Below are 24,905 nucleotides of genomic sequence, written 5' to 3' on the forward strand. Positions count from 1 at the left end.
GCGGGCTCAGTAGTTGTGGCGCGCGGGCTCAGTAGTTGTGGCGCGCGGGCTCTAGAGCACAGGCTCAGTAGTTGTGGCGCGCGGGCTCAGTAGTTGTGGCGCGCGGGCTCTAGAGCACGGGCTCAGTAGTTGTGGCTCGCGGGCTCAGTAGTTGTGGCGCGCGGGCTCAGTAGTTGTGGCGCGCGGGCTCAGTAGTTGTGGCGCGCGGGCTCTAGAGCACAGGCTCAGTAGTTGTGGCGCGCGGGCTCAGTAGTTGTGGCGCGCGGGCTCTAGAGCACGGGCTCAGTAGTTGTGGCTCGCGGGCTCAGTAGTTGTGGCGCGCGGGCTCAGTAGTTGTGGCGCGCGGGCTCAGTAGTTGTGGCGCGCGGGCTCTAGAGCACAGGCTCAGTAGTTGTGGCGCGCGGGCTCAGTAGTTGTGGCGCGCGGGCTCTAGAGCACGGGCTCAGTAGTTGTGGCTCGCGGGCTCAGTAGTTGTGGCGCGCGGGCTCAGTAGTTGTGGCGCGCGGGCTCAGTAGTTGTGGCGCGCGGGCTCTAGAGCACAGGCTCAGTAGTTGTGGCGCGCGGGCTGAGTTGCCCCACGGTGTGTGGGATCCTCCCAGACCAGGGCTCGAACCGTGTCCCCTGCACTGGCAGGCGGATTCCTAGCCGCCGTGCCACCCGGGAAGCCCGCCCCCTCTCTCCTCCTAAGGCTCCACGTGCCCGCCCGCAGGCGGCCCGCCCCCGTGCCCCGAGCCAGCCCTCCTGGTGCCCTTCTCATCCTTCTGGCACAGTCGCCTCCGCGTGTCAACGTCTGAGTCTAAAGTGTGAAGAAGATCGGCCACTTCTCTTGGTCCTAAGGGAAGTGGCCGAATTCTTCCTGTGAATTCCGTTGAGGTGTGTGTTGTGGCTGGGCCAGAGGGGCCTGGCGAGGACCTGTGGGGTCTCCCGGGAGCGGGAGGGTCTTCCCAGGCAGTCCTGTGAAAGCGCAGCCTGCACCCCTCGGTGTTCACGTGCGTTCAGACGTTCACAGCAAGCAGCGGTGTTACCTTGCGGTTAGGAGTGCGGAGGGAGGGCGTCTGGTCCCCCCGCGTCCCTGGTGCAGCCGTCAGCTGGCGCGTTCTCACCTGGGCTGGGAGGGGTTGGGAAGAGTCAGGTGTCCTCTGGGTCCAGAGTCTCATAGCTGTCTTCCCCAGCACTGTGGTGTTCAGGATTAAACAAGGAAGTAACGTCATTCACCATGATGTTTGCGTGCCCGCATCAGTGTGATACGTTTTTGTGATGCTTTAGGGATTTTGCGCCTGGGGATGCAGCCTGAGGCAGGGCTCGTGGGAGCAGGTGTGTGTCGTAAGTCAGGGCAGGGGCTTGGGCGGGGACCGGCCTTATTGGATGCCTTTGGGTCTGGGGCGAGCTGGGGTCTCTAATGTCCCCTAGCTCCGATGTCCCTGAGCGCCACCGAGCCTGGCTGCTCCCCGCCTGGCGGCCCTGACCCTTGACCTGCACCTGGAGCGCCTGCACCTGAAGGGGCATCCCGCCCCTTCGTAGGCAGGCCCATGGGCTCGGCGTGCAGAAAGTTTATATCCATTGATAACTATGCTAGTAAGTCCACTTTTATTTCTCAGCGATAAGTGACTGACAGCTTTAGCGCACCCTGAGGTACTGGTGGCTCTCCTGCCTTGTGGGGTACCCGTGTGGCCCTGTCACGGTGGGAGGTTACTTGGCGGGGTTTTGAAGTGTCAGCAGTTGCTGGCAGGCCCCTCTCAGTCTTCTGTGAAATCTCCTAGAGGCCTGATTAGAGACAGTTCAGAGACGCCCGAGTCTGCGAGATCCTTCCCGGGCCTTGTCACCGAGGATGCTCGCGCCCTCGACTGTCTGTCGTTTATCTGTGAATCACCTGGGCCGCTCAGGTGTGTCCCGTTTCCGCTGGAAGAGGGGGCGGAGGGGTCCCCAGCTCCAGGTGTGTTCTGAGGATGGCGGTGCACGACGCGGAGAGTGTGGAGGGCGTGCTTCGTCCCTAACCACGCCCAGCGCTCGGCGACGCGTGTGCCCGCCCCCGCTTTCCGTGGTGTCGCGCTGGTGTGTTTGCCGCGGGGCCGGCCGGTTCCTGGGCAGGCGTGCCCGCGCTCTGCGGGGCCGCGGGCACTGAGGTGTGCGCTCCCCCGTGCTCTCTCCCAGGTGTGGAAGGTCTCCCTGCAGGGGCCCTGCTACATGACTCTGCTCGTGGTGGCCTTTGGCTTGCTCTGGGGCCACCTTCTGCAGATCAGACCCACCCAGAGCGTCTTTATCTCCACCTGCCTCTCCTTGTCGAGCACACCCCTGGTGTCCAAGTTCCTTGTGGGCAGCGCTCGCAGCGACAAGGAAGGTAGGTGGCCGCGCGTTCTGAGCGTGTGTCAGGGTTAACCGACTTGAGTCCACACGCTCTTAGTGACTTTTCCCCAAGCAGGCGACATCGACTACGGCGCGGTGCTGCTGGGGATGCTGGTGACGCAGGATGTGCAGCTGGGACTGTTCATGGCTGTCCTGCCCACGCTCATCCAGGCGGGAGCCGGCGCACACGCCAGGTAGGGTTGCTGCCGTACTTCAGTTCACGGTCTGTTTTTCTGGCTTCAGATCATTTGTTTATCGAAATACCGACCTTCCTTTCCTTCTCAAGTACAAGGTTTCTTCTGCTCTGTTTCCAGTTTCTGTTGGAGGGCTCTGGGCATTCTTTCATGGTTAGTCTGCTGCTGATGGCAGGTTCTCTCGGTTTCCTCCTCTGAGTCTTATCTCCCTTCCCGCTGGAGGACGTGGCCACCGGGTGTTGGTCCGCAGCAGACGTTTCTTTCTTCCAGTGCCTGGCAGTGCTGTGCTGCTTCTCCCTGGCCTCCGACGGCTTCAGTGATAAACCGGCTGTCGTTCAGATCTGTGTTTCTCCACAAGTAACGCAAGGCTGCTCTCTGGCTGCTTTCAAGACTTTGCCTTTAGTTTTCAGAAATTGAATTACGCTGTCTTGGTGTCTTAGCTTGGGCTCTTCAGCAGACACCACAGATGCGGCAGCTTACACAGCAGACGTTTAGCCTCGGGGGCTGGGCGCCGGAGATTAGGGTGCTGGTGCCCTCTCAGGCAGCTGTCTTCTCCTGTGTCTCCACGGTAGGGGAGGTGGAGAGGCTGCAGAGCCCTCCGGTCTCTCTTATAGAGGCCATTAGTCCCAGCACCGGCCCCACCTCCAGATGACTCTGGGGGGACACACACCTCCGGCCCGTAATACCTTTGGGTTTGTTCTGTGTGGCGTTCGTTCATCTCCTCGAAGCTGTAGCTCTATGTCTCTTGTCTATTCCTAGTTTAGGAATTTCGGCCATTGTTTCCTCAGGTGTGTTTTTTCAGTCCCGATTGCCCCCTCCTCGTGGGACCCCAGTGATGCGCACGTGGCTCTTCTGTTGTCCCACGGGGCTCTGAGACACTTCTTTTTCGGTCTGTTTTCTGCCTGTTGTTCAGACTGGGTAGATTCTGTCCGTTTGTCCTCACGTCCACTGGTCCCATCCTCTGTCATCTCTCTACTGTTCAGCCCATCCAGCAAGATTTTTGCTCGCGTTATTATACTGTTTAGTGGTATAATTTCCATTTGATTCTTCTTTTTATAACTTCTGTTTCTTGCTGAGATTTTCTATTTTTTCATTTGTTTCAAGAGAATTTTTTAAGTGCTATTGAATCATTTTTACGATATGGCTGCTTTAAAATCTTTGTCAGATAACCCTAATGATGACGGGTCTTGATGTTGGAGTCTCATTCAGGTTGTGGTTTTCCTGATTCTTGGTGTGCTGAGTGATTTCCAGTCGTATCCTGGACATTTTATATCTGATAACATAAGTCTCTGGATCCTTTCATTATTTTTTAAAGCCAGCAGCCCCATGTTGAGGCGTGGTTGAGGGTGGGTGTGTGTTCATCTTCCTGCTGAGCCCCGTCCGGGGAGCGTGGACAGCCTGCCTCATTGCTGACCGGCGGAGTGGAAGCGTTTTGTATTTTTAGTATTTGCCTTTTGCCAGATATTGTAATAAGTTTCAGCAATCCAAAGTGATCAAGATCTCTTCTCTGCTCTCAGGAAGCTCAGCCTGGTGGGGAAAGTAGAAGGAGGGAGTGGTTTTTAACTGAGATTCCCAGAGGTGAAGGCTCCGGCCCTGGTGTGTGGCCACCCTGGAGCCCCAGCTCTCCATTTGCCAACCCTGCGGGCTGTGTTCTCACCTGTAGGATGGGAACAAGGTGGAACCTGGACAGTGTGCTGGCTGTCAACAGGAGAGACTCGTAAGGCACCTGACACGCCCCTCGTATGTGCAGCTGTTAAAGGCCGTTTGTCAGGAAGGCCCTTTGTCTGTCATTTTTCTTTGATCCAAAGGTCTTTAACTGTCAGAAAAGCGACCTTTGTTGCATTAGTCCTTCTGGCTACAGATTTTCAGGGTAAGTAACTGAAAAAACATTTAGACAGAAAAAGGATTTGTAACTTTAGCTGAAAGTCGTTTGAGTTCTGCTTGGGCTGTGCAGTAAGTCCTTCCCGGGAGAGGCGGGAACCCCCTTTCCCAGGCAGAATCCGAACCGCGGCCAAGAGTGTCCGGGCCCCCTGGGAACTACGGGTATCACCTGGGAACCAGGCCCCCTGCCAGGTAGACAGGTACGGCTCAGGCAGAAGACTTGGAAAGCTTTTCTTTTTATCTTCCTAATTTAAAATTTCATCCAGTACTGGTACTGGTCCTGTTGACGTAATTCCTGTTTTGTCATGAGAAGCCATGTTTACCGAGAATTTTAATGACGTGGAAAAGTGCCCTGCATTGTGTTAGGTTGTAAAAAAGAGTCAAGACCACATATAGTATTTCTCAGAAGGAGAAACATGGAGCTGCCACGTGACTCAGCTCTTCTGCTCCAGGGTGTGTACCCCACAGGAATGGGAACACCTGTCCACAGGTGTCACCTTTGGGGGGGCGAAGGCGGCACAGCCACGTGAATGCCCCTCATGCCATGAGTTACACACTAATGGGGAAGGTGGTAAATTTTATGTTACGAATATTTTACCACAATAAAAAAAACCTGTGCGTGAATGTTCATGGCAGCATTCGTCGTGATGGCTAAGACGTGGAAACAACTCAAATGTCCATTAGCTAACAGACAGGTGAATAAAACATACAGGGAAATGTCACTCAGCCATAAAAAGGAATGACGCGCTGACACACACTACGGCGCGGATGAGCCCTGAGCACAGACGCCAAAGCCCACACCGTGGTTCCCACAAACGATTCTGTTTATATGAAACGTCCAGAACAGGCAGGTCCACGGAGACAGCAGGCTGGTGGGGCTGGGGGCTGGGCTTGGGGAGTGAGTGTAAGGGGCGCAGGCTCTCTCGGGGATGAAATACATTCTGAGACTGTGGTGGTGGCACAACTCTGTGACTAGAAGCCGTTGAATTGTAGACTTCAAATGGGGGAATTGTGTGAAATGAGACATGTATCAAAAAAGCTGTTAAAATTACATACAATATTATTTTAACTGCATAAAGGAGAAGATGGGGGCTAGAAATGTGTATTAGAGTGTCCAGTAGAGGAGTAGATTATGGTGAGTTTACTGTTTACTTTATTTACTTTTCTGTATAATTTGGGAAAACCTCTTTTCCAATTTTGATAACCAGGGAAAATTTATAGTAAAAAATATTAAATAAAATCAATAGTAATGTTCATATAAGCTTTGCCTCTTAATTCAGCTTTATTCAGAACTCGTCTTGATCTTTCCTAAAGGAAAGAATTGTCTTCTTCCCTCCAAATATTTCACAGGTAAAGGACAGAACACAGAGACTATGATAAAATTATAAAGTAATTCAAATTTTACTAGAATTAAAATCTTGCAAAAACATGAAAGTTCTAGAAGAAAGTATGGATGAATGCATTACCAAATATTGAAGATGTTCAAGCAGAACACAAATTCCAGAAGCCATAAAGGACAAGAAATGCGATCAGTGTCACTGAAGTTTCATACTTTGAATGTTTAAATACATGCACATGTCTGTGTACACACAAACACACATCCACCCACGCACACGCATGGATACACACAGGCCTGCACACATACATATACACACATACATGTGTGCACACACGTATACGTGCACATACATGTACACGAACACATTAGGTAAGCAGGCCAAAGACAAATGGGAAAGAGATGTGTGTACACGTTCTGTCTTATTGTTTAAAATCGAAGTATAGTTGATTTTAAGACAGGGTTAAGTTTCTCATTTCATGAAGATCTACAAATCAATGAGAAAAACGAGACTAACGCAGTTAACAGACAGGTGAGCGCTGAGAGCGGCTAACTCAGCAACAAGCGAGTGGGAGAGCACCCCGCCCCCTGCCCCCCACGGAAGGAAGTCCGGGGGCGCCTCTCCCTGTTGGGCAGGGCCGTCTGTCAAGGGTGGACGTGGACGGGCACGAGCTCCCCCACACGCCGCCCCCAGTGTGGCTGAGCCTGGACGACCCATTCCCGGGTCCAGCCCAGGAGACGTGGCCCCGGCCCTCGGGTCACAGACGTCAGACCGCATCCCCACGTGTTGCTTTGGCCTCTGCAGCCCACTGAATGGGATGAGTCAGGGGTCACTGGGGTACAGGGGGAAGGGGTGCCCGGTGCCAGCCCTGAGGGTCCGGGTCGCGGGCGGTGGGTGAGGAGTTCGGCGTCAGCTGCCGGGCTCTGGGGGCCTGGCTGGGACTTCGCGCAGGTTTCTCTTCCTGCCGAGGCCACAGACCCCGCCTTCTCCCCTGGGCTGTCATCCTGAGCCTTAGCCATGGGTGTTCACAGAGGCTCTGCTGTGACGCCCTGAGGCATCACACACCCTGGGACGTGTCTGGGCTGCTGGTCTAGGCCTGGCTGCAGGGGCGAGTCCTCTCTTACCACCTGATTTATATTCTTCCATCAAGAGCTCTTAAACCTGAATTTTGGACTGAAGGGTTTCCTAAATGTGATGGGGAACTGGGGTTAAAAACTGTGTATGTTACCATGAACACGACAGATGCACAATAATGCCTATCTTGTGAAGGTCATTAGGTTGAGATCTTAACAATATATTGAGATCTGAGTAGCATATTCTAAAAAGGGCTTCGTGCAGAAGCCTTTTCTCCGTGACTAAGTAGCAGAAAATTCAGAGTTCTGGCTTGGGATAAGGGGAAGGCTTTTCTGAAAGTCGCTGGCATCCCCCAGTCACGCTTTGGGTGGGGAGCCTGCAGTGTCGTGTTACAGAGCGACTGTTGCCTTACAAAGAATTTCAAATGAGGGTTAATTCCTAGTGAGGACTTTTATCATCTGTCATCGATGGAGACACATGAGCTGTCAGTCACGAGTCATTACATCCTATAAAATGTACTTACTCCAAAGTATTAATTGCAACACAATTCAGATTCTATGTTCAAGTAACTTAATTTCTGAGGTTAATGTTTGATGGATTTTATTCTAACATTTAGAAATGAAAACGTCTGCGATTTGGGTCATTTATTTTGTAATGCTAAAAAGGAATGAAAGGTCATTTCGTTGGACTTGAGCGTATTCTGAGGAGAATCATGCGTCTCCCTCTCTTTCCCAGCGTCGCCATGGAGATCCTGCGGGTCCTGGGCCTGGTCGGGCAGGTCCTCTTCTCGCTTGCTGCGGTTCTCCTCTTCTGTCTTGTCGTGAGGACCTACCTCGTGGGACCGTACTGCCGGAGGCTGCACGCGGAGAGCAAGGGGAACAAGGAGGTCCTCATCCTGGGAATCTCCGCTTTCACCTTCCTCATGCTGACGGTAAGGCCCCAAATGCCCGCCGCTTACATCGCCTGACTCATCCTCTGTTCACCGAGAGCTTGTGATCGGTCCTTTCTCTTTCATTTTACTAACAGTTGGCATCCGTGAGACGCTTGTGGGTGTTTTATCCGCGCACAGTCGTGCTGCCTGGCGCTTCTGCCCGCGCTCTAGGCTCTCTGCTGGGATGGTGTTTGTGAGTGTGAAACCGTGCGAGTGTGTCTTAGACGCTTTGCATCCGAAGCAAGAATCACAGTTTAAAACGACTTTTTGTTCTGTTTGATGAGAACAAGCTAGTGAGCAGCGTAACTTCTTTCACTGTAACGTGAAAAGCTCACCATAGAGGCTTGTTTGGGAGGCGGCCGTCCCAGTTAAGGGACAGGCTTCTCATGGGAGAGCAGGGGAGGGGCCGGAGACCCCGTAAACAGTCCCAGCTCTGGGGGCATCACCTGCACGGAAGAGCTGCGCCCCTCGACGTGCGCCGGAGAAGTGAAGACCCGTGTTCACGTGGAAACTGACGTGTGAGCGTGACAACAGCTGTGCTCCCATCGGCCCAGACCGCCCAGATGGCCTTCCTCAGGCGCGTAGTTCAGCCAGCCATGGCCCTCCACGCCAGGGCAGCCACCCAGCTTTGAACCGTGGGTCTGTGAGTCGCCCGAGAGCTGTGCTGACTCGAAAAGCCAGTCCCCAAGGTCAGGAGCTATGTCACTCCACTTCCGTGCAGTTCGTGAAGACAGATCAGAGATGGGGGAAGGCCGCTGGCCGGGTGCTGAGGAGGGAGGGCGGTGGGGAGGACCCCGGAGGTCATGGGCGGCCCACGTGGCTCCACGGTGTCACATCCACGGGACTCGTGCTGTGACTTGGGAAGATGCTGCCGTGGGGGAGCCCGGGGGAAGGTACCGGGGTCTCTGGATGACTTCGTAGAACTGCACATGAGCCTACAGTTAGGTCAAGAGAAAAGTTTAATCCTATAAAGGACACTGAGGAAAAGAACTTCCTTACACAGTTGCGTTGCCTGCTAGTGTCTCGTAATCTTGGGAGAAGACTGAGGTTTGCTTTTGCTCAGAGCCGTTCACGTATGTGACCGACTTGGGTTTTGTGCGTTGCTCCGCCCCATCTGGAGTGTCCTCTGGAATGGCACCCAGCAGAGCGCTCTGACCCGGCGCTCCGTGCTGCTGCCCAGCGGCACTTGAGCCGAAGCAGCCTCGCTCTGCGGCCCGTGTGTCCCGAGCGCCTGCGCGGGTTCCGGGCGCTGGGGGAGGCATCTAGCGCCCGAGGCCGCCGCTCACTCGTGCCGTCTGTGCTTAGACGTTCCGGGCCGTGGGAGTGAGGCTGGACGTGCGGGTCTAGGCCCGGGCCGTGTGGGCCTGCGTGACCGCAGCTGGTTTCCCCGGGTGGCCGTGCCCTTCTCCCTGCCCAGCACGTTTCAGAGGCTGACCCCAAGCTGTAGCCCATGCCAGTGCTTCATTCCTTCCCACGGCTGAATGGTATTCCTTGTCAGATACAGTTTTGCTAATGTCTTGCGGTTTGTGACTTGCCTTTCACTCTCTTGACGACGTGTTTTTGAACGGAAGTTCCTAATTGTAGCGTGGTGCTGTGATCGTTCTTTAAGGGCAGCACTTCAGGGTCCTGCGTGACATGTGTTTTCCGGCTCCAGGTCACGGAGATGCTGTGTGTTGTCCTCTGGAAACGCACTGCTTTCTTTTCTCACTGAGACCTGCCATCCACGGGAGGCGAGTTAGCGCGGGGTGGATGGCCGTGGTCAGGACCTGTTCTCCACGAGCGTCTCCTCACCCCCGTGAAGTCGAAGTCGAAGGTCATAGCACAGAAGCCGCGTGGCCGAGCATGGGTGGCCCAGACGCCCTGCTGTCCCCAGGTGGGCGGGCGGCCAGCCCGGCCCCCTCTCTGCAGGCTGTCTGGTCGTGGTCTTCTGGGTCACGGGGATGGGTTCAGCTGGTCGGCTTCCAGGCACAGGGAGTTCTGTGACTGCTTCCGTAACGCTAGGCGCCCTTGGTTCCCCGCGTCCGTGTCCGCGCTGCCCGGCGTTGTGTCATGTGTGCGGCGGCAGCGAGCGCTGTGTCGGATCCGCTCCCAGGCATCTGATGGGCTCTGACACGGTCGTCAGCAGGGCTTCCTGGAACATCGTCCATCTGTCTTTGCTGCTCTCGTCACTGGATTTACCTCCCCGAGTTAAACACCGTGTCCGCTTCCTTCCTCTAGGTGCTGGCCAGGGTGGGGGTGGGGGAATAGTTTTGTGTGCCACGTGTTTAATGCCAGGGGAGTTGGGCTGTTTATTGATTCAGGGTAAAGAAAGTGTGTCACAAATTCTTAGATCTTGGGAAATAGTCCCACTCAAAACGTCTGCAGCAGTCTACACGAACGATGGTTGCAACTGTTGTATGACCGTTTCCTCTCGCTCGTGGTCAGTGAGCTGACGTCCCCTGCTGTGCCTTCTGTGGGGTTCTCCTGGGACGCCGCAGGGGCCTGGGCGGGGGCAGGGAAGCTGGCTTGTCGCAGTTTTATGGGGACATCCCGCCGCGTCCGAGAGGCCCTCTCGTGTGTCCTCAGCAGAGTCACTGGCGGGTGCACCTGGCGTGACCTGTGTCCTCCTCCCCTCAGGTCACCGAGCTCCTGGACGTGTCTATGGAGCTGGGCTGCTTCCTGGCCGGAGCCCTGGTGTCCTCCCAGGGCCACGTGGTCGCTGAGGAGGTCGTGTCCTGCGTGGAGCCCGTCCGCGACTTCCTGGCCATCGTGTTCTTCGCGTCCATAGGTGACCCTCCTCCTCCAGGGGTGACACTCCCACTGGGTCTCATCTGCTCACACGTGTTTCTACTTAGCGTGTGCCGCAAAAACAGTCCCCATGGCGACTAGGGTCTGAGGGACTCTACCTTAGAAGGAGGGAAGGTTTGAGCTGAGGGACGGGGGCTCCTGACTGGTGGTCCTGAGGGTCCACCGCTCAGCAGGGTGGCAGGCCCACTTCAGCACGTCCACATCAAGTGCAGGAAGAAATTCTAATTTTAATACAAAAAATCAAACTAGTGTGTCGAGGCTGCTGCCCTGGGAATGTCCCCGTGGAGGGGGGCGGTCCCACTCGCGGTCACAGCACGGCCATCTGGCCTCTCGCTCACACCCTGCACCGCTCGGTGGGTCCAAGAGCCCCAGAGACTCTGGGTGCCTCGAGGGGCAGGTTCTGAAGCCCGTGGAAACAGGGCGGGGAGCACCGAGTCACCCGGCCCTCTGCTCAGGGTCTCGGGGTGGAGTGGGTGGGAGACACCCTGCCCCTTCCCGTCCTGGCGGAGGAGCCTGTGGATGTAGGGGCGGCAGGGAGGCCGGCCGCCCAGCCCAGACGATCGCCGGTGCCTGTCCCCCAGGCCTTCACGTGTTCCCCACCTTCGTGCTGCGCGAGCTCGCCGTGCTGCTGGCCCTCACGCTCTCGGTGGTGGCCATGAAGGTAGGGCCCCTGCTTGCGAGTCCGCCCTGCCTTTGCTTTCCCCTGTCACACCACGTGCCCCGCTTCCTGCCTGTGTGTGCCCCCCGCCCAGCGCAGCCCGGCAGCTGGGGCGTCTTGGATCGGGATGGCCCTTCGGCTCAGTTTGTGTTGAAAACGGGGGTTTCAGAAGCTGGGACTGGAGAAACCGCTCTCTGGATCCTCCAGTGACACCCTTGCTCTGTAATTTGACTTCTAAGTGAGTCTAAAGAACCGCAACCCGGCTCTGGTGACGCAAACGTACCTTTTCACTGCCACTGAGAACTATTTCGCCACTTTCCACTTGTCTGATCTCTGTGACTACAAATTGTTGAGGTGCCCGTGTCAGCGTGGGATTCTGGGAGTGGGCGTGGCCTGGGTAGTGGCCGCTGGCTTGGCGGATGAGAAGGGGCGGTGCCCCGATGGCGGCTGAACTGCGCTGCCCGCCGCAGGCTGCTTTCCTCCGCTTTCTTTACGTTGCGTTGAAAACAAAGTTTCCATTCTGAAGGCTGCACGATACTCGTTTGGCGGGAGGGCCTTGGTTTTCCCCGGGGTGTCTCCGTGCGTCCTCCCACGCGGTGCTGGGGCGGCCTCCCCCCACCCCGGACCCGCCCTGCTTCCTGCGGGCGGTGCTCCGGGCCCGGCCTGGCAGAGCGTGACCTGCCGCTCTGCCAGTTCGCCCTGGCAGCCCTGGTCCTGTCTCTGCTGCTGCCCAAGACCAGCCAGTACGTCAAGTGGATCGTGGCCGCGGGGCTGGCCCAGGTCAGCGAGTTCTCTCTGGTCCTGGGGAGCCGGGCGCGCAGAGCACGTATCATCTCTCGGGAGGTGAGTCTCTGCCCGGCTGGTGGAGCGGGGTTGTTAGGGGCAGTAGGGCTGGGGTGGGGGGGCGCCCCAGTCCCCGGGACCTCTTGGGGAAGGGGGCGCCCTCGTCCAGGCCGGGCACCAGAGGCTCGCACGCCGTGATGCGGAGACACGCCCCCGGCCGCGCTGACGCCCCGCCCCCGGCAGGTGTACCTCCTCATCCTGAGTGTGACCACGCTCAGCCTCCTCCTGGCCCCGCTGCTTTGGCGAGCGGCCGTCGCCAGGTGTGCGCCGCGGCCCGAGAGAAGGTCCAGCCTCTGAGGACCGCAGCCAGGCGACCGGCCGGAACTGGCACCGCGTTCCCGGACCTCAGAGGCTCCCGGAGCCCGCCTCTGCGCGCAGTGATTATGCACCGTGTACATGTAACTCTGCGTTTTACAAATCGCCTTGACTCCTTTGCCTGGATGTGCCTTTTCTTCAGAAATTAATGTCAACTTTCTATTGTTATTTCATCAGTTCATGTTTTTTTGGTAAGGAAAAAAACTAGGAGGCTTTTTTATTTATTGTACAACTTGTAAACCGTTGGTCGATGTTTGTTATTAAATGTTTCTGTGACGTGAGCTTTTAATTCTCAGAATGTGTTTGGAAAGTTACTTTTAATCCTTAAAGTCTATGTTTTCTAAAAGGAGACAAGTTCTTCTAAATGTCTTTTGCTTTTTATTACAATTTTAAACAATACTTTCATGTCAGTTTTTATCAGGTAAATCATTCTTTTAAAATATTTGGTTTTGAATCACAAGACTATGCATTCCTTAATAAATATCATTTATGATCAGTATAATTAATTGAAATTTATTGAAAACCTGTCTTTTTAATTAGATTTTTATGTTGAACTAATCTTTGTCAGATTTTAAAATTAAGATGCAAAAAAAAGGTGGGCGGGAGCTTCCCTGGCGGTCCAGTGGTTAAGACTTCATGCTTCCCCTGCAGGGGGTGGAGGTTCGATTCCTGGTCAGGGAACTAAGATCCCGCTTGCAGCATGGTGTGGCCAAAAAAAAACAAAAGAAAAAGAAAATTAAGGTGTGTCATCTATTACCTCACTTTTATAGAGGCTAAATGAACGCAGAGCTGCTTGTACAGGCTGAGTTCTGACTTTGAATTCAAAAAGTGTGTTGGTGATTACGTGCCCTTTTTTTTTTTTTTTTTTTTTACTTTTGATGATTTTTTTTTTCATTCCATATATTATCCAGTCTCACATGCTCACAGTGGGGTCAGCAATTACAACAGCCTCCTTGTCTCCCAGCTCTGACGAGACAGAGCGGCAAGACAGCCACAGCTGCGGCCAAAGTGTGCCCCATTTTAGAAAACCACACAGCTGAAGATCTGATCCTTACACACATTTCCCTAAGGGGCACCTAAGTTGAGTTTTCCTATAAATACTGCCTTTAAGGGCCCAATGATTTGTCCAGAACACTTGGTGTAGAGGGACAGAGATGTTAGGTGTGATTACGGATCGCAGATGTAAATTATGGGTTGCAGTAATACTAACTAAAACACATTAAGGTGAAGTAAATTGTATCTAGTCTGAAGTAAATCAATGGAGAAATGATGTAAACGTGCTTATTTTTAGAAACTAGCATTGGTTCTATTCATTTTTAAATCATTCCACACGGAGCCATTCCCTCGGGATCCTTGGGCGGAGTGGGAGGTGTTAGCTGAGGCACCAAGCCCTCCTGCCTTGCCTGTAACCCTGCACCGTGTCTGTCCGTGTGCCTCTCCCTCCGGCGTTGTTCTGTTTTCTCTTGTATCTCCAGCACCCACAGCAGAGCTGGGACCTCTTAAATTTTGTTGAATGAAACCTATCTGATGTGCTGACATAAAGTTCTCCCTGAAATGTGGAACTAACATCACTCTGTGAGACTGAAGTAATTAATAAAGATGCAACTTCGTGACAAGAGGAAATGCTGTTAGAAAAGCCCTGCTCCTTGGAGAGGTCTAGACCATCAGGACGCCCCAGAGCCATGGGGGCTTACCCCACCAGGCCCACTCTGCTCCAGCCTGCTCCTTGGAGAGGTCTAGACCATCAGGACTCCCCAAAGCCGTGGGGGCTTACCCCACCAGGCCCACTCTGCTCCAGCCCCAGGATTGGCCTCGCCACCTTTTACTCACCGGTGTCTTCGCCCTCACCTCTCTTGGTCCTTACCATCTGTAAACTTGCTCCAGTCTGCCCCCATGGTGAACTCACAGAGCCCTCTGTCAACCCCTGTCCTCTCTCTCCCCTCACCTGCAGACTCGCAGAAGGCTCAGAGCCCTTCTAACCCCCGCACCTGGGGCTGCAGACCACCTGCCTCCCAGATACCAGCATTGACCCATCACCATTTCCTCTGGGCCTGTGTGTGGCCCAGCAGTGATGAAAGGAAAAAACGTACAACTCAGAATACTCTACTTGGTAACGCTGTTATTCAGATTTGAAGGAGAAATGAAGTTTTGCAGATAATCAAGACATTCTCCAATTTAGATCACATGCTAGGCCACAAAACAAGTCTGCCAAAATTTAAGAAAATTGAAATCATATCAAGCATCTTTTCCAACCACAACAGTATGTGACTAGAAAGCAACCATGAGAATAAAAACTGCAAAAACACAAACACATGGACGCTAAACAATGTGCTACTAAAAAACCAGTGGGTCACTGGAGAAATCAAAAAGGAAATTAAAAAAAAATACCTGAAGACAAATGAAAGTGGAAACACAATGATCCAAAAATCTATGAGATGCCGCAAATGCAGTTCTAAGAGGGAAGTTTAAAGTGATACAAGCCCACCTCTGGAAACAAGAACAATCTCAAATAAACAATCTAACCTTACATCTAAAGGAACTAGAAAAAAGAGCAAACAAACCCCAGAGCTAGTAGAAGGAAAGAAAAAGAGCAGAAAGAGAGAAGAAAAGATGAAGAAAAGAGAGGAGGCCCAAATAAAATCAGAAATGGAAAAGAAGTTACAGCCAACACCACAGAAATACAAAAGATTGTAAGAGATGACTATAAATGATGATACACCAATAAAAAGGACAACCTAGAAGAAATGGATAGATTCCTAGAAATGTACACTCTCCCAAGACTGAATCAGGAAGAAATAGAAAATATGAAAAGACAGATGACCAGTAATGAAATTGAATCAGTAATCAGAAAGCCCACAGGAAACAAAATCCAGGACCAGATGACCTCATGGGTGAATTCTAACAAACATTTAAAGAAGAACACATATTCTTCTGAAACTATTCCAAAATACTGGAGAGAGAGGAACACTTCCAAACTTATTCTGTGAGGCCAGCATCACCCTGATTCCAAAACCAGACAACAATATTCCAAAAAAAGAAAATTACAGGCCAATATCACGGATGAGCATAGATGCAAAATCCCGTACAAAATATTTGCAAATGAATTTGCAAAATCCTGGACAAAATATTTGCAAATGAATTCAACAACACATTAAGAGGATCATACACCATGATCAAGTGGGATTTATCCCAGGGATGCAAGAATGGTTCAATATCTAAATCAATTAATGTGATATACCGCATTAACAAATTGAAGAATAAAAAAAAACACAAAACATGATCATCTCAATAGATGTAGAAGAAGCTTTCGACAAAATTCAATATCCATTTATGATAAAAACTCTCAACAAAGCGGTTATAGATTGAGCATACCTCAACAGAACAAACACCATATATGACAAGCCCATAGCTAATATACTCAACGGTGAAAGCTGGAAGCATTTCTAGTAAGATCAGGAACAAGACAAGGATGCCCACTTTTGTCATTTTTATTCAATGTATTATTGGAAGTACTAGCCACAGCAATCAGACAAGGAAAAGAAATAAAAGGCATCCAAATTGGAAAGGAAGAAGGAAAGCTCTCACTGTTTGCAAATGACATGATACTATATGTAGAAAATCCTAAAGATTCCACCAAAAACCTATTGGAACTAATACACAAATTCACTAAAATGGAAAGATACAAAATTAATATACAGAATCTGTTGCATTTCTGTACATTAACAGTGAACTACCAGAAAGAGAAATTAAGAAAACAATCCTATTTACAATTACATCAAAAAAAGAATAACATACCTAGGAATTAATCTCACTAAGGAAATAAAAGACCTGTACTTGAAAAACTATAAGACATTGATGAAAGAGATTGAAGACAACACACAAATAGATATTCCATGCTCATAGATTGGAAGAATTAATATTAAAATACTCATTCTACCCAAGTTAATCTACAGATTAAATGCAATCCCTATCAAAATACCAATGGCATTTTTTTTTTTTTTACAGAACTAGAACAAATGATTCTAAAACTTGTGGAAACATAAAGACTCCAAATAGCCAAAGCTATCTTGAAAAGGAAGAACGAAGCTGGAGGTGTCATGCTCCCTGATTTCAAACTATACTACAAAGCTACAATAAACACTATGGTACTGGCACAAAAACAGACACATAGGTCAGTGGAGCAGAATAGAGCCCAGAAATAAACCCACACTGTATGGTTTTACTTATATGTGGACTTTAAAAATGAACAAACATGACAAAACTGAAACAGAGTCATAAATACAGGGAACAAACAGGTTGCCAGAGGGGAGGAGCGTGAGGGAATGAGTGAAATAGGTGATGGAAATTAAGAGGAGCAAACTTCTCATTATAAAATAAGTGAGTCACAGGGATGAAATGTACAGGGTGGGGAATATAGTCCATAACTATGTAATACCTTTGGTGACAGGTTGTAACTAGACTTATAGTGGTGATGAATTCATAATGCACACAAATACCAAGTCACTATTTGTGCACCTGGAACTAACATCGTGGTGTTCAATAAGACAACAACCACACCACAGAACAAAGACTAGCTGCGGCAGGATCCCCAGGAGTGATGAGCACTTAGATCAGGGGGGAAGGTGTGACCATGTAGCATCATACCAGCCCTTAGCAGTCTGGCCAGACTCCCACACGGAAGAGAGAAGTTTTTACCTTGTTGAGGGCACTGATATGCCATCAGCTTTAACATAACCGTCTGGGATAGTCTGCATGGATATGTAGGCAAACAGCTAAGGCACGACCTGAGAACGCCTCTATACCCCATGGCCCTCAGTAGAGAAAGCACAGACTGGAGTCCAGTGTACAGGTCAGAGCATGCAAGTACCTAACAGATTTACTTGTGTGTGTGTATATATATTGTTCTATTGATGTGATACATTACATCGATTGATTTTCTTATGTTGAACTATCTTTGCATTCCTGGAGTAAATTCCCCTTGGTCATGGTGTATACGTTGAAAAATATGAATCTACAAATCCAGGAAGCTCAATGAATTCAAAGTAGGGTAAAGTCAAAGAGATCCACACTGAAACACATTACAATCAAACTCAAAAGACAAAGACTGAGAATCTTGAAAGCAATGAGATGTGACTTATCACTTACAAGGGATTCTCAGTAAGATTAATAGCCAGTTTCTCATTAGAAGCCATGGAAGTCAGAAGGCAGTAGAATAACGTATTTGAAGTAGTGAAAGAAAAAAAAAATAACCTGCCAATCAAAAATTCTATATCCAGCAAAACTGTGCTTCAAAAATAAGGGAGAAAGTAAGCTATTCCCAGGTAGACAAAAGCAGTGGGAGTTCATTTCCACTAGACCCATTCTACAAAAGATGCTATAGGGAGTCTTTCAGGTTGAAATGTAAGGACACTAGACAATAACCAGAGGCCATAGGAAGAAGTAAAGACCTACGTGAAGGGTAAATACACAGGCTAATGTAAAAGCCAATATTGTTGTATTTTTGATTCTCAACTCCACTTTTTATTTTTCCTACATGACTTAAATGGCAAATGCATAAATATAAATGTTATTGAAAAAATAATGTATAAATATGTATTAATATGAATTAAATTCCCATATCACAATACATAGATTGGCAGATGGATAAAAAGTAGAATACAACTATATGCTGTCTACAAAAGACTGACTCTCAACCTAAGGACACACAGGTTGAAAGGGAAAGGATGGAAGACTTTACCTGCAATTTGTAACCGAAAGAGAGAAGGGGTAGCTGTACTAATATCACACAAAAGAGATTTTAAGTAAAAAATTGTTACAAGAGACGAAGAACATTATATGATTATAATAATGGTAATATAATCTCTTGTCACTTGTCACAATGACAAAAGGGTAAATTCGCCAAGAAGATATAACAGTTATAAATGTACATATGCTAAACATCAGAGCTTCTAAATATATGAAGCAAACACTGACAAAATTGGAGTATAGGCAGCATACCATAATATAGGGGATTTTAACACCCCACTTTTGATAGTGCATAGAACACCCAGAAAGAAGGTCAGCACGGAAGCAGCGGACTAGCACGGCGCTATAGAGCACTGCGACCCCACTGACATACGTAGAACACCCCCCCCAACAAGAGCAGAATACACATTTTTCCCAAGTGCACGTGGAACATTCACCAGAGTTGGGGCCTTGGAGACGTCACCTCCACTTTGTGAGACGACAGTGCGTTAAAGAATGCGTCGTACTCGGAGTCTGTTTACTCAGGCGCCCCTAGTTTCTCACCAGCTCAGAAGCAGGGGCAGTCCACTGGAGAATTTTAAGCAGGAAGTGTCATGATCTACTTTCCGTTGTCTGTAGTGAGGGGCGAGGGCAGGTGCACAGAGGTGTGGGTGGTGGTACTGACTGCAGTAGGAGGTGGTGGGTACCTGGAGGAGGTTACTCACCCGGCCTGGGCCCGTGGAAGAGGCACAGCTGAGGGGCCCTGCAGGAGCCATGGACAGAGGGGGTTGCAGCCACCAGCCAGTGTGGCCAGGGAGGAAGAGGGTCCAGTGACCGCAGGGCGACAGGTCGGGGTGGGGGAGGGGTGGGAAGAGCCCTCCAGGGACCAGGTGGGGATGGGGCAGGACCAGCAGGTCTTCCGTCCTGGGAGTGCGTCCTGTCTTCCTCTGGGGACTGAGCTCCCAGAGCACCCCAGCCCCTGCACGCCGCCCACGGCGCGGGCACGTTTTCAACCCGAGCGTGTCCGGGTGCTGGTCTTGTGCCCTGAACGTCTGTCCGTGTCTCACTGTCATGTTCCTCTGCAACTCGACCGTCAGGAATGCTTGCCCCGACCTCCCTAACCCATCCCGTCTGTCCAGCTGCCCAGCCTGCCCACATCCACCTTCCCGGTCCTCGCCTGGCGCCTGTGAATCTGGGCCGGGGGCTGCCCCTACCCCTTGCCTCAGCATCCACCGGTGCAGCTCTTGGTAGCAAACACCTGCGTTTTGGAGGCTGTTGGTGTCTGAAGCAACTCCCTATAGTGAGGAAATGTGCCCTCATTAACACTGGCAGGAGGCGGGTGCCACGTCCCACCCTGGGAGCCCGAGAGGTACCGCCACCAGGAGCTGGAGAGTAGAGGAGGCCCACCCAGGCTGAGGCACATGTGCACAGTTCTGACTCTGGATCAGGAGCTCTGGCTGGGTGCCTCCAAAGCCCTTCCAGCCTCCGCGGCCCCATCTGTGCGCCGGTGCTGCTGGGTGGGCGTCCGAGGGCGCCCAGCTTCCTCGGCCCTTGTTGTTATTTCTGAGTCCAGACCTCAAGTGACCCCTGACTCTGTGGCCCTTCTCGGTCAGTCCCTAGAGCTGTGCTCTGCAACCTCTCCTCTGCCCACCACGTGCCTTACTTCTCTGAAACACAAATCTCTCTTCATCGTTCAGAACAAACTGATAATTGTCTCCTCACGCCCACTCTCTGCCCCCTTTTTTTATAGAGCTTGAAATGCTTGGCAGGTAAAGGACCCAGAATGATGACTGCATTTCTAGCATCACGTACAGCCAGGTGTGGCCCCAGCTAAGCCAGTAGGACTGTTATGGTCTGAATGTTTGCAGCCCCAGTGAGGTGTGAAAGGTGACAGGACATGCCACTCCTTCGGGAGAAGCTCTGGGAACAGGGCAGAGGCTTACCCTTTCACCTGGGAAAGCTACATGTGTAAAGGAACTCTGTCCCAGGAGGACGTAGGTGAGGAAGTCAGGAGAAATGTGTGTCAGTGAAGGGGACTGGGGTGTAACCTGCACAGGCACCTTACTTGTCTTCTGCATTTCCCTGTCACCTCCTGCGCACCCTTCTTTCTTTTGTCTTTAGCTGGACGTGGTCTTTAAGCCTGAGTTCTAAGCCACTCTGGGAGTTACTCATCTTCCGCTAGGTGCTCCCCTGTACACACGAGGTACACACGTTCACCTTCTGCTTTTCTCTTGTTGATCTAAGGGCCACAGCCTAGAACTTAGAATAGAGGGGAACTTATTTTTCTTCTGCTACAGGCGGTGTTTGGCGGTGGGGGTCTTTAGGGGGTAAGGAGGTCATGGGGCAGAGCCCTACAGATGGGATTAGTGCCCGTGTTAGAAGAGGCCAGGGAGCCAGCTCACCTTGTCTGCCCTGTGAGGGTAACGAGGCAGCCGTCTGTGAGCCAGGAAGAGGGTCCCACCAGAACGGCACAGGCTGGCGCCCCGATTCTGGACTTCCGGCCTCCGTAACCATGAGAAATAACTTCTGTTGCCTATAAGCCACCAGTCTGTCGTGTCTGGTTGTAGCTGCCCTGCCTGAGACACAGATGTAAGCAGCTACAGGCATTTTCCAAGATGTGTCCTTTTCTGCATGTGCAGGAACACACACGTACTCATGTGTGCACATGCACGCTCGCACACACACCTCAGCTGGTCATAGCCCATCTCAGTGTCACCTTTGCTGCGAAGCACTCCCTGACTGCCTGCAGGGGACATAATCGCTCCTCGCTCTGTGCTTCCACAATTCCAGTTTCCAATCATGAAGGGAGCCTTGCCCCCGAACGTTGTATTTCATTTGTGGCAGTCTGTCTCTCCCGTTCGACTCTCAGCAATCCTGTATCTTCTTTCTTTCTTTTTTGGCCGTGCCGTGCAGCTTGAGAGATCTTAGTTCCCCAACCAGGGATTGAACTCTTCCCCCGCCCACCCCTGCAATGGAAGCACGGAATCCTAATCACTGGAGCGCCAGGGAATTTCTAATCGTGTCTTATTAATCTGTGCAGTGTCAGCACTCAGTTACTACCTGGCACATGTTCAGGCCTCAGAACTGTTAGGTGAGTGAGGAATGAAGGACAGGTAAAGCTTCTGAAATTGTGGCTTGTCTTCTTATCAAAGAACTATATTTTTATCTACTTCTTTCTCAGCTAAAGGAATCTGAGCATCGGAGAGGCTGAGATTACTTGTCCAGGGTCCTTTGACTTCCCTTCATCTCAGCCCATCGTAGCAGGTTGGGCTGTAGGGCCCTTCTCTGAATCAGCAAGGTAAGCGGACAGCAGTGGGGAAATGAGCAAAGGCTTTTGGTTCTACGCAAAGTGAAGTTCCCTAAAGTTGTGCTGTGGGCTCTGGCGCTTTTCCTCCTGGCTGATGGTAATGGATTCTGTCGAGGAAGGACATGACATAGGAGAGGTGGGCCTCCAACCTTACATCGTCGGATTCCGTGGAAAACAACCTGGATGTCATCTTAGCCGGAGCAACACCGAGTCACCCAGAAGGAACACTGGGGTGAATTGCGGAATTAATGGGCAAAGGAATGAAAGGGGCTTGAGTCAGATTGGATGCCGTGATCTTCTAAAATTTGTCGGATCCAAGGGGAGCTCTTCGAAGGACCATGGCTTCAACCTGTAAGTGGTTGTGCAGGTGTTTAAGGTGCTAAGGACATAGTAATGCCAGAAGGCCGAGGACTGACCCTCCTTCCCAGAGGGGGACTTGGCTTTGACCAGAAATTTTCAAAAGGAGTCGTGATGTAAGGAAGGGAGAAACACGGACGTCTTCGTGTGTCTGGGCGGTGGGTGGGGCTCAGAAGTGGCGACCTCCGTGGGGAGAGGACCAGGGGATTTTTCCTGAGGTTTGCAAACAAGTCACCCAATTCACTTACATTTCATGTTACACACAAATAAGTAGAGAAAAATTTTCTAAAGATGCCGTTATTGATATTTGGCCAAAGAAAGAGAAAATGTCACTTGTCCATATGCAGAACCCCGCCCGTAAGTCCCATGAGCCCCTGCCCCCCTCCCTGTCTTCCCACCTCTTGATGTCACCATTGCCATGGTTACCCAAGAAGGTGGAAAACAGAAAACTGCTGGAGAAAAGGCCAGTCATTGAGAAGGGAACCGAAGACAAACTGGATATCTAACAGACAGATTTAGAATTCAGATTTTCAAGGGATTAGAAAACTTTCTCTCTCTTTAAAGGAGAGTTTAGTGGGGGGTGGGGGAAGGCTTTATATCACACTCCGAGACTCAACAGAGCAGGTGCCCAAAGAAAGAGGAAGCTTGTGAGAGGTGAGCCGTTTTCCTGGGAAGGACGGGTCACTTCCTTCTAATAAAACACAGAATAGCACCATTTTCCTGTGGTGTCCTGCACGACACAGCAGTGATACAGCCCCTGGGAGGAGGAGCGAGTCAGCACTGAACGGAAGCGGCCCTACGGGCTGTGCTTCTGTACACCCCCCGACGCAGACTGGACGTGGAGCGATCAGATGAACACGGGCGTGCGGCTCACCGCACACCAAGGTTACTGTTCTGCCAGCCTAGGGGTTTAAGGTGAGGCAGTGGCAAAAAGCCTTTGGATGCTCAACCCCTAATTGTATTCTGTTACCTTTTAACACAGGCACAGGGGCTCTGTGGGGCACCTGACTATGGAGGCAGGGAGGTTCCACACGGACCAGCCTCAGCAGACTTAGTGCTGCGCTAGCTCCTGCGAGTTCAGAATGTTTCACTAGTGACTTCTGCGCAGAAATTATTTTGAATATGAGAGCTAGTTATCCGTGTCAATGTGGCTGAATTCCTGGAATCTTGACTCTGTAGGGAGAGGTCTAAGAGTCGTACTCTGGCCCAGCGTTTCTTTCTCACTCTGAGCCCCCAGCCGTCACCAAGAGGCTTGCTGGCTGTGCACTTGGGTCCAAGGGCTGGGAGTGGGCTTCCACCTGCCATCTGGGGGGGAAGATTCCAATATAGTAAACAAGAAAGAATTCCTGGGAAAGAACTGTGGGGCTAGTAACACATGACCACTTGAGGAACAGAACGGAGGGCTGTAGGTTCCGACACCATGGGGCCCTGGTGACCGTTGGGGAGCTGTGTACATTTCACCACAGGGAAGCGAGGTGCTCTGCCCGCAGGAAAGCAGGACTGTCCCTCTGAAGCCTTTTATTCCCCCCTTCTCCTCTCCATCCCTGTTTCTCTAAGTGCAGTGTACTAATCAGCAGAAAGAATGGGAAGATTTCTGCTCTTCAAGAAACCAACGCTAACCAGGGCATTAACAGTTCAAGACTGGAGCGGTGGGACTTCCCTGGTGGCGCAGGGGATAGGACTCCACGCTCCCAATGCAGGGGGCCGGGGTTCGATCCCTGGTCAGGGAACTAGATCCCACACGCATGCCGCAGCTGAGTTCACGTGCCCCGACTAAGGAGCCCAGCCTCAACCAAGACCCCGTGCAATCATATAAATAAAAAAAAAAAAGACTGGAGTGGCTTTGCCAGCTGGTGTGGGCATAATCAGCGTAACAGTGGTTAATCGTGAAACGCTCCCAGTCCTGGGTGGGGGCAGCGACACCCTAGGTGCAGGGAAGGGGCCTTCTATCCACCCTCCAGTCCTCTGACTAGGCGCTGACCTTTGCACTGGCTCCCAGGCCCCGCCCACCCTCTGCTGGGTCTCCGGCAGCCGGCCCCATGCCCTTGGCCCTGCCGGTGGTGGGCTACAGGAGGGACAAGTGTCCAGGGCTCAGTATCCACTAGGTCCAGTCCACCCGGCGATAAGGAGCAAACCCGCACCCTTCTGCCCCGAGGACATGGAATCTGGCCAGAGGCCGGGCGTGGGCGTGGAGCCCACCGGCAAGGCAGGAGCAGGAGAGCACCCAGTGGACAGGGCCCTCCACGCGGCGTGCGCACACACCCGGTCTTCTCCGTGCACCTGCACAGGCACACGCCTGGCCTCCTCTCCCTCCTGTGCACGTACACATGCACCCGCCCATACACGCCCACGGGCACAAACCCAGCCTGCTTTTCTCCTCCGCGAGTACACATACACGCTGCGCACACACTGGAACCCTGCTCCTCCAAGTCCGCACATCTGCACGTGCACGCACACACACACACACACATTCGACCCCTGTCCTCCGTGTGCACATGTATACCTTGCCCCTGGCTATGCACACACGTACGTGCACACCCATCGCTTGGCCCCCGTGTGCATACACACTGACCTGCACACCTTGCCCCTGTTCCCCGTGTGCCTACACATGCATACACACCCCCAGCCCCTTTCCTCCGGGTGCACACACATCCACACACACCAGGCCACTGTCCCCCGAGTGCACACACACGTACTTGCACCCTGGTCCCTGTCCCCCATGTGCGCACACACGCCCGTGCACCCCCTGCTCCGATCCCCCAGGTGCGCACACATGTGCACACATCCCAGCCCCTGTTCCCCGGGTGCGTACACTCGCCCGTGCACCCCCGGCTCCCATCCCCCGTGTGCGCACACGTGCACACATCCCCGGCCCGGCTACCCCGCGCGCGCACCGCCGCGTCCTGGGCCAGGCCCTCCTCTCCATCCCCGGTCGGCGCGCGCACACACGCGGGCACGCGCAGGCGCAGCCCATCCCCTCGGAGCTCGAGCGCGGGCCTCCGGGCGGGAGGGGGAGGGGAGGAGGGGGAGGGGAGGGGGGGGAGGAGGAGGAGGAGGAGGAGGAGGGAGCCGAAGGCGCGAAAAGGCGCGCAGGCGCGCTGCGGGAGCCGGGCCGCCGCCCACGTCACCGCGCCGCGCACGTCACGCCGCCCGA

At 52.2% G+C, this 24,905-nt stretch overlaps 1 protein-coding gene across 4 annotated transcripts in view; it reads left to right on the forward strand.

Annotated features, from left to right (window-relative positions):
* TMCO3 (transmembrane and coiled-coil domains 3) overlaps positions 1-12,485 on the forward strand; it is a 31,736-nt gene extending 19,251 nt beyond the window's left edge. For 3 of the 4 annotated variants that reach the window (XM_060129363.1, XM_060129366.1, XM_060129364.1), the window contains 7 exons: positions 2,152-2,338; positions 2,417-2,537; positions 7,565-7,760; positions 10,377-10,527; positions 11,129-11,208; positions 11,899-12,048; positions 12,232-12,485. In XM_060129363.1, coding sequence (XP_059985346.1) covers positions 2,152-2,338; positions 2,417-2,537; positions 7,565-7,760; positions 10,377-10,527; positions 11,129-11,208; positions 11,899-12,048; positions 12,232-12,345 — 999 coding nt within the window. In that variant the 3' untranslated portion in view covers positions 12,346-12,485. The remainder of the gene's footprint in view (positions 1-2,151; positions 2,339-2,416; positions 2,538-7,564; positions 7,761-10,376; positions 10,528-11,128; positions 11,209-11,898; positions 12,049-12,231) is intronic. The other variant, XM_060129365.1, reaches the window with a different exon arrangement.
* The last annotated feature ends 12,420 nt before the right edge of the window (positions 12,486-24,905 follow it).

The sequence above is a fragment of the Lagenorhynchus albirostris genome, chromosome 18 (assembly GCF_949774975.1).
Source record: "Lagenorhynchus albirostris chromosome 18, mLagAlb1.1, whole genome shotgun sequence".
Classification (NCBI taxonomy): domain Eukaryota; kingdom Metazoa; phylum Chordata; class Mammalia; order Artiodactyla; family Delphinidae; genus Lagenorhynchus; species Lagenorhynchus albirostris.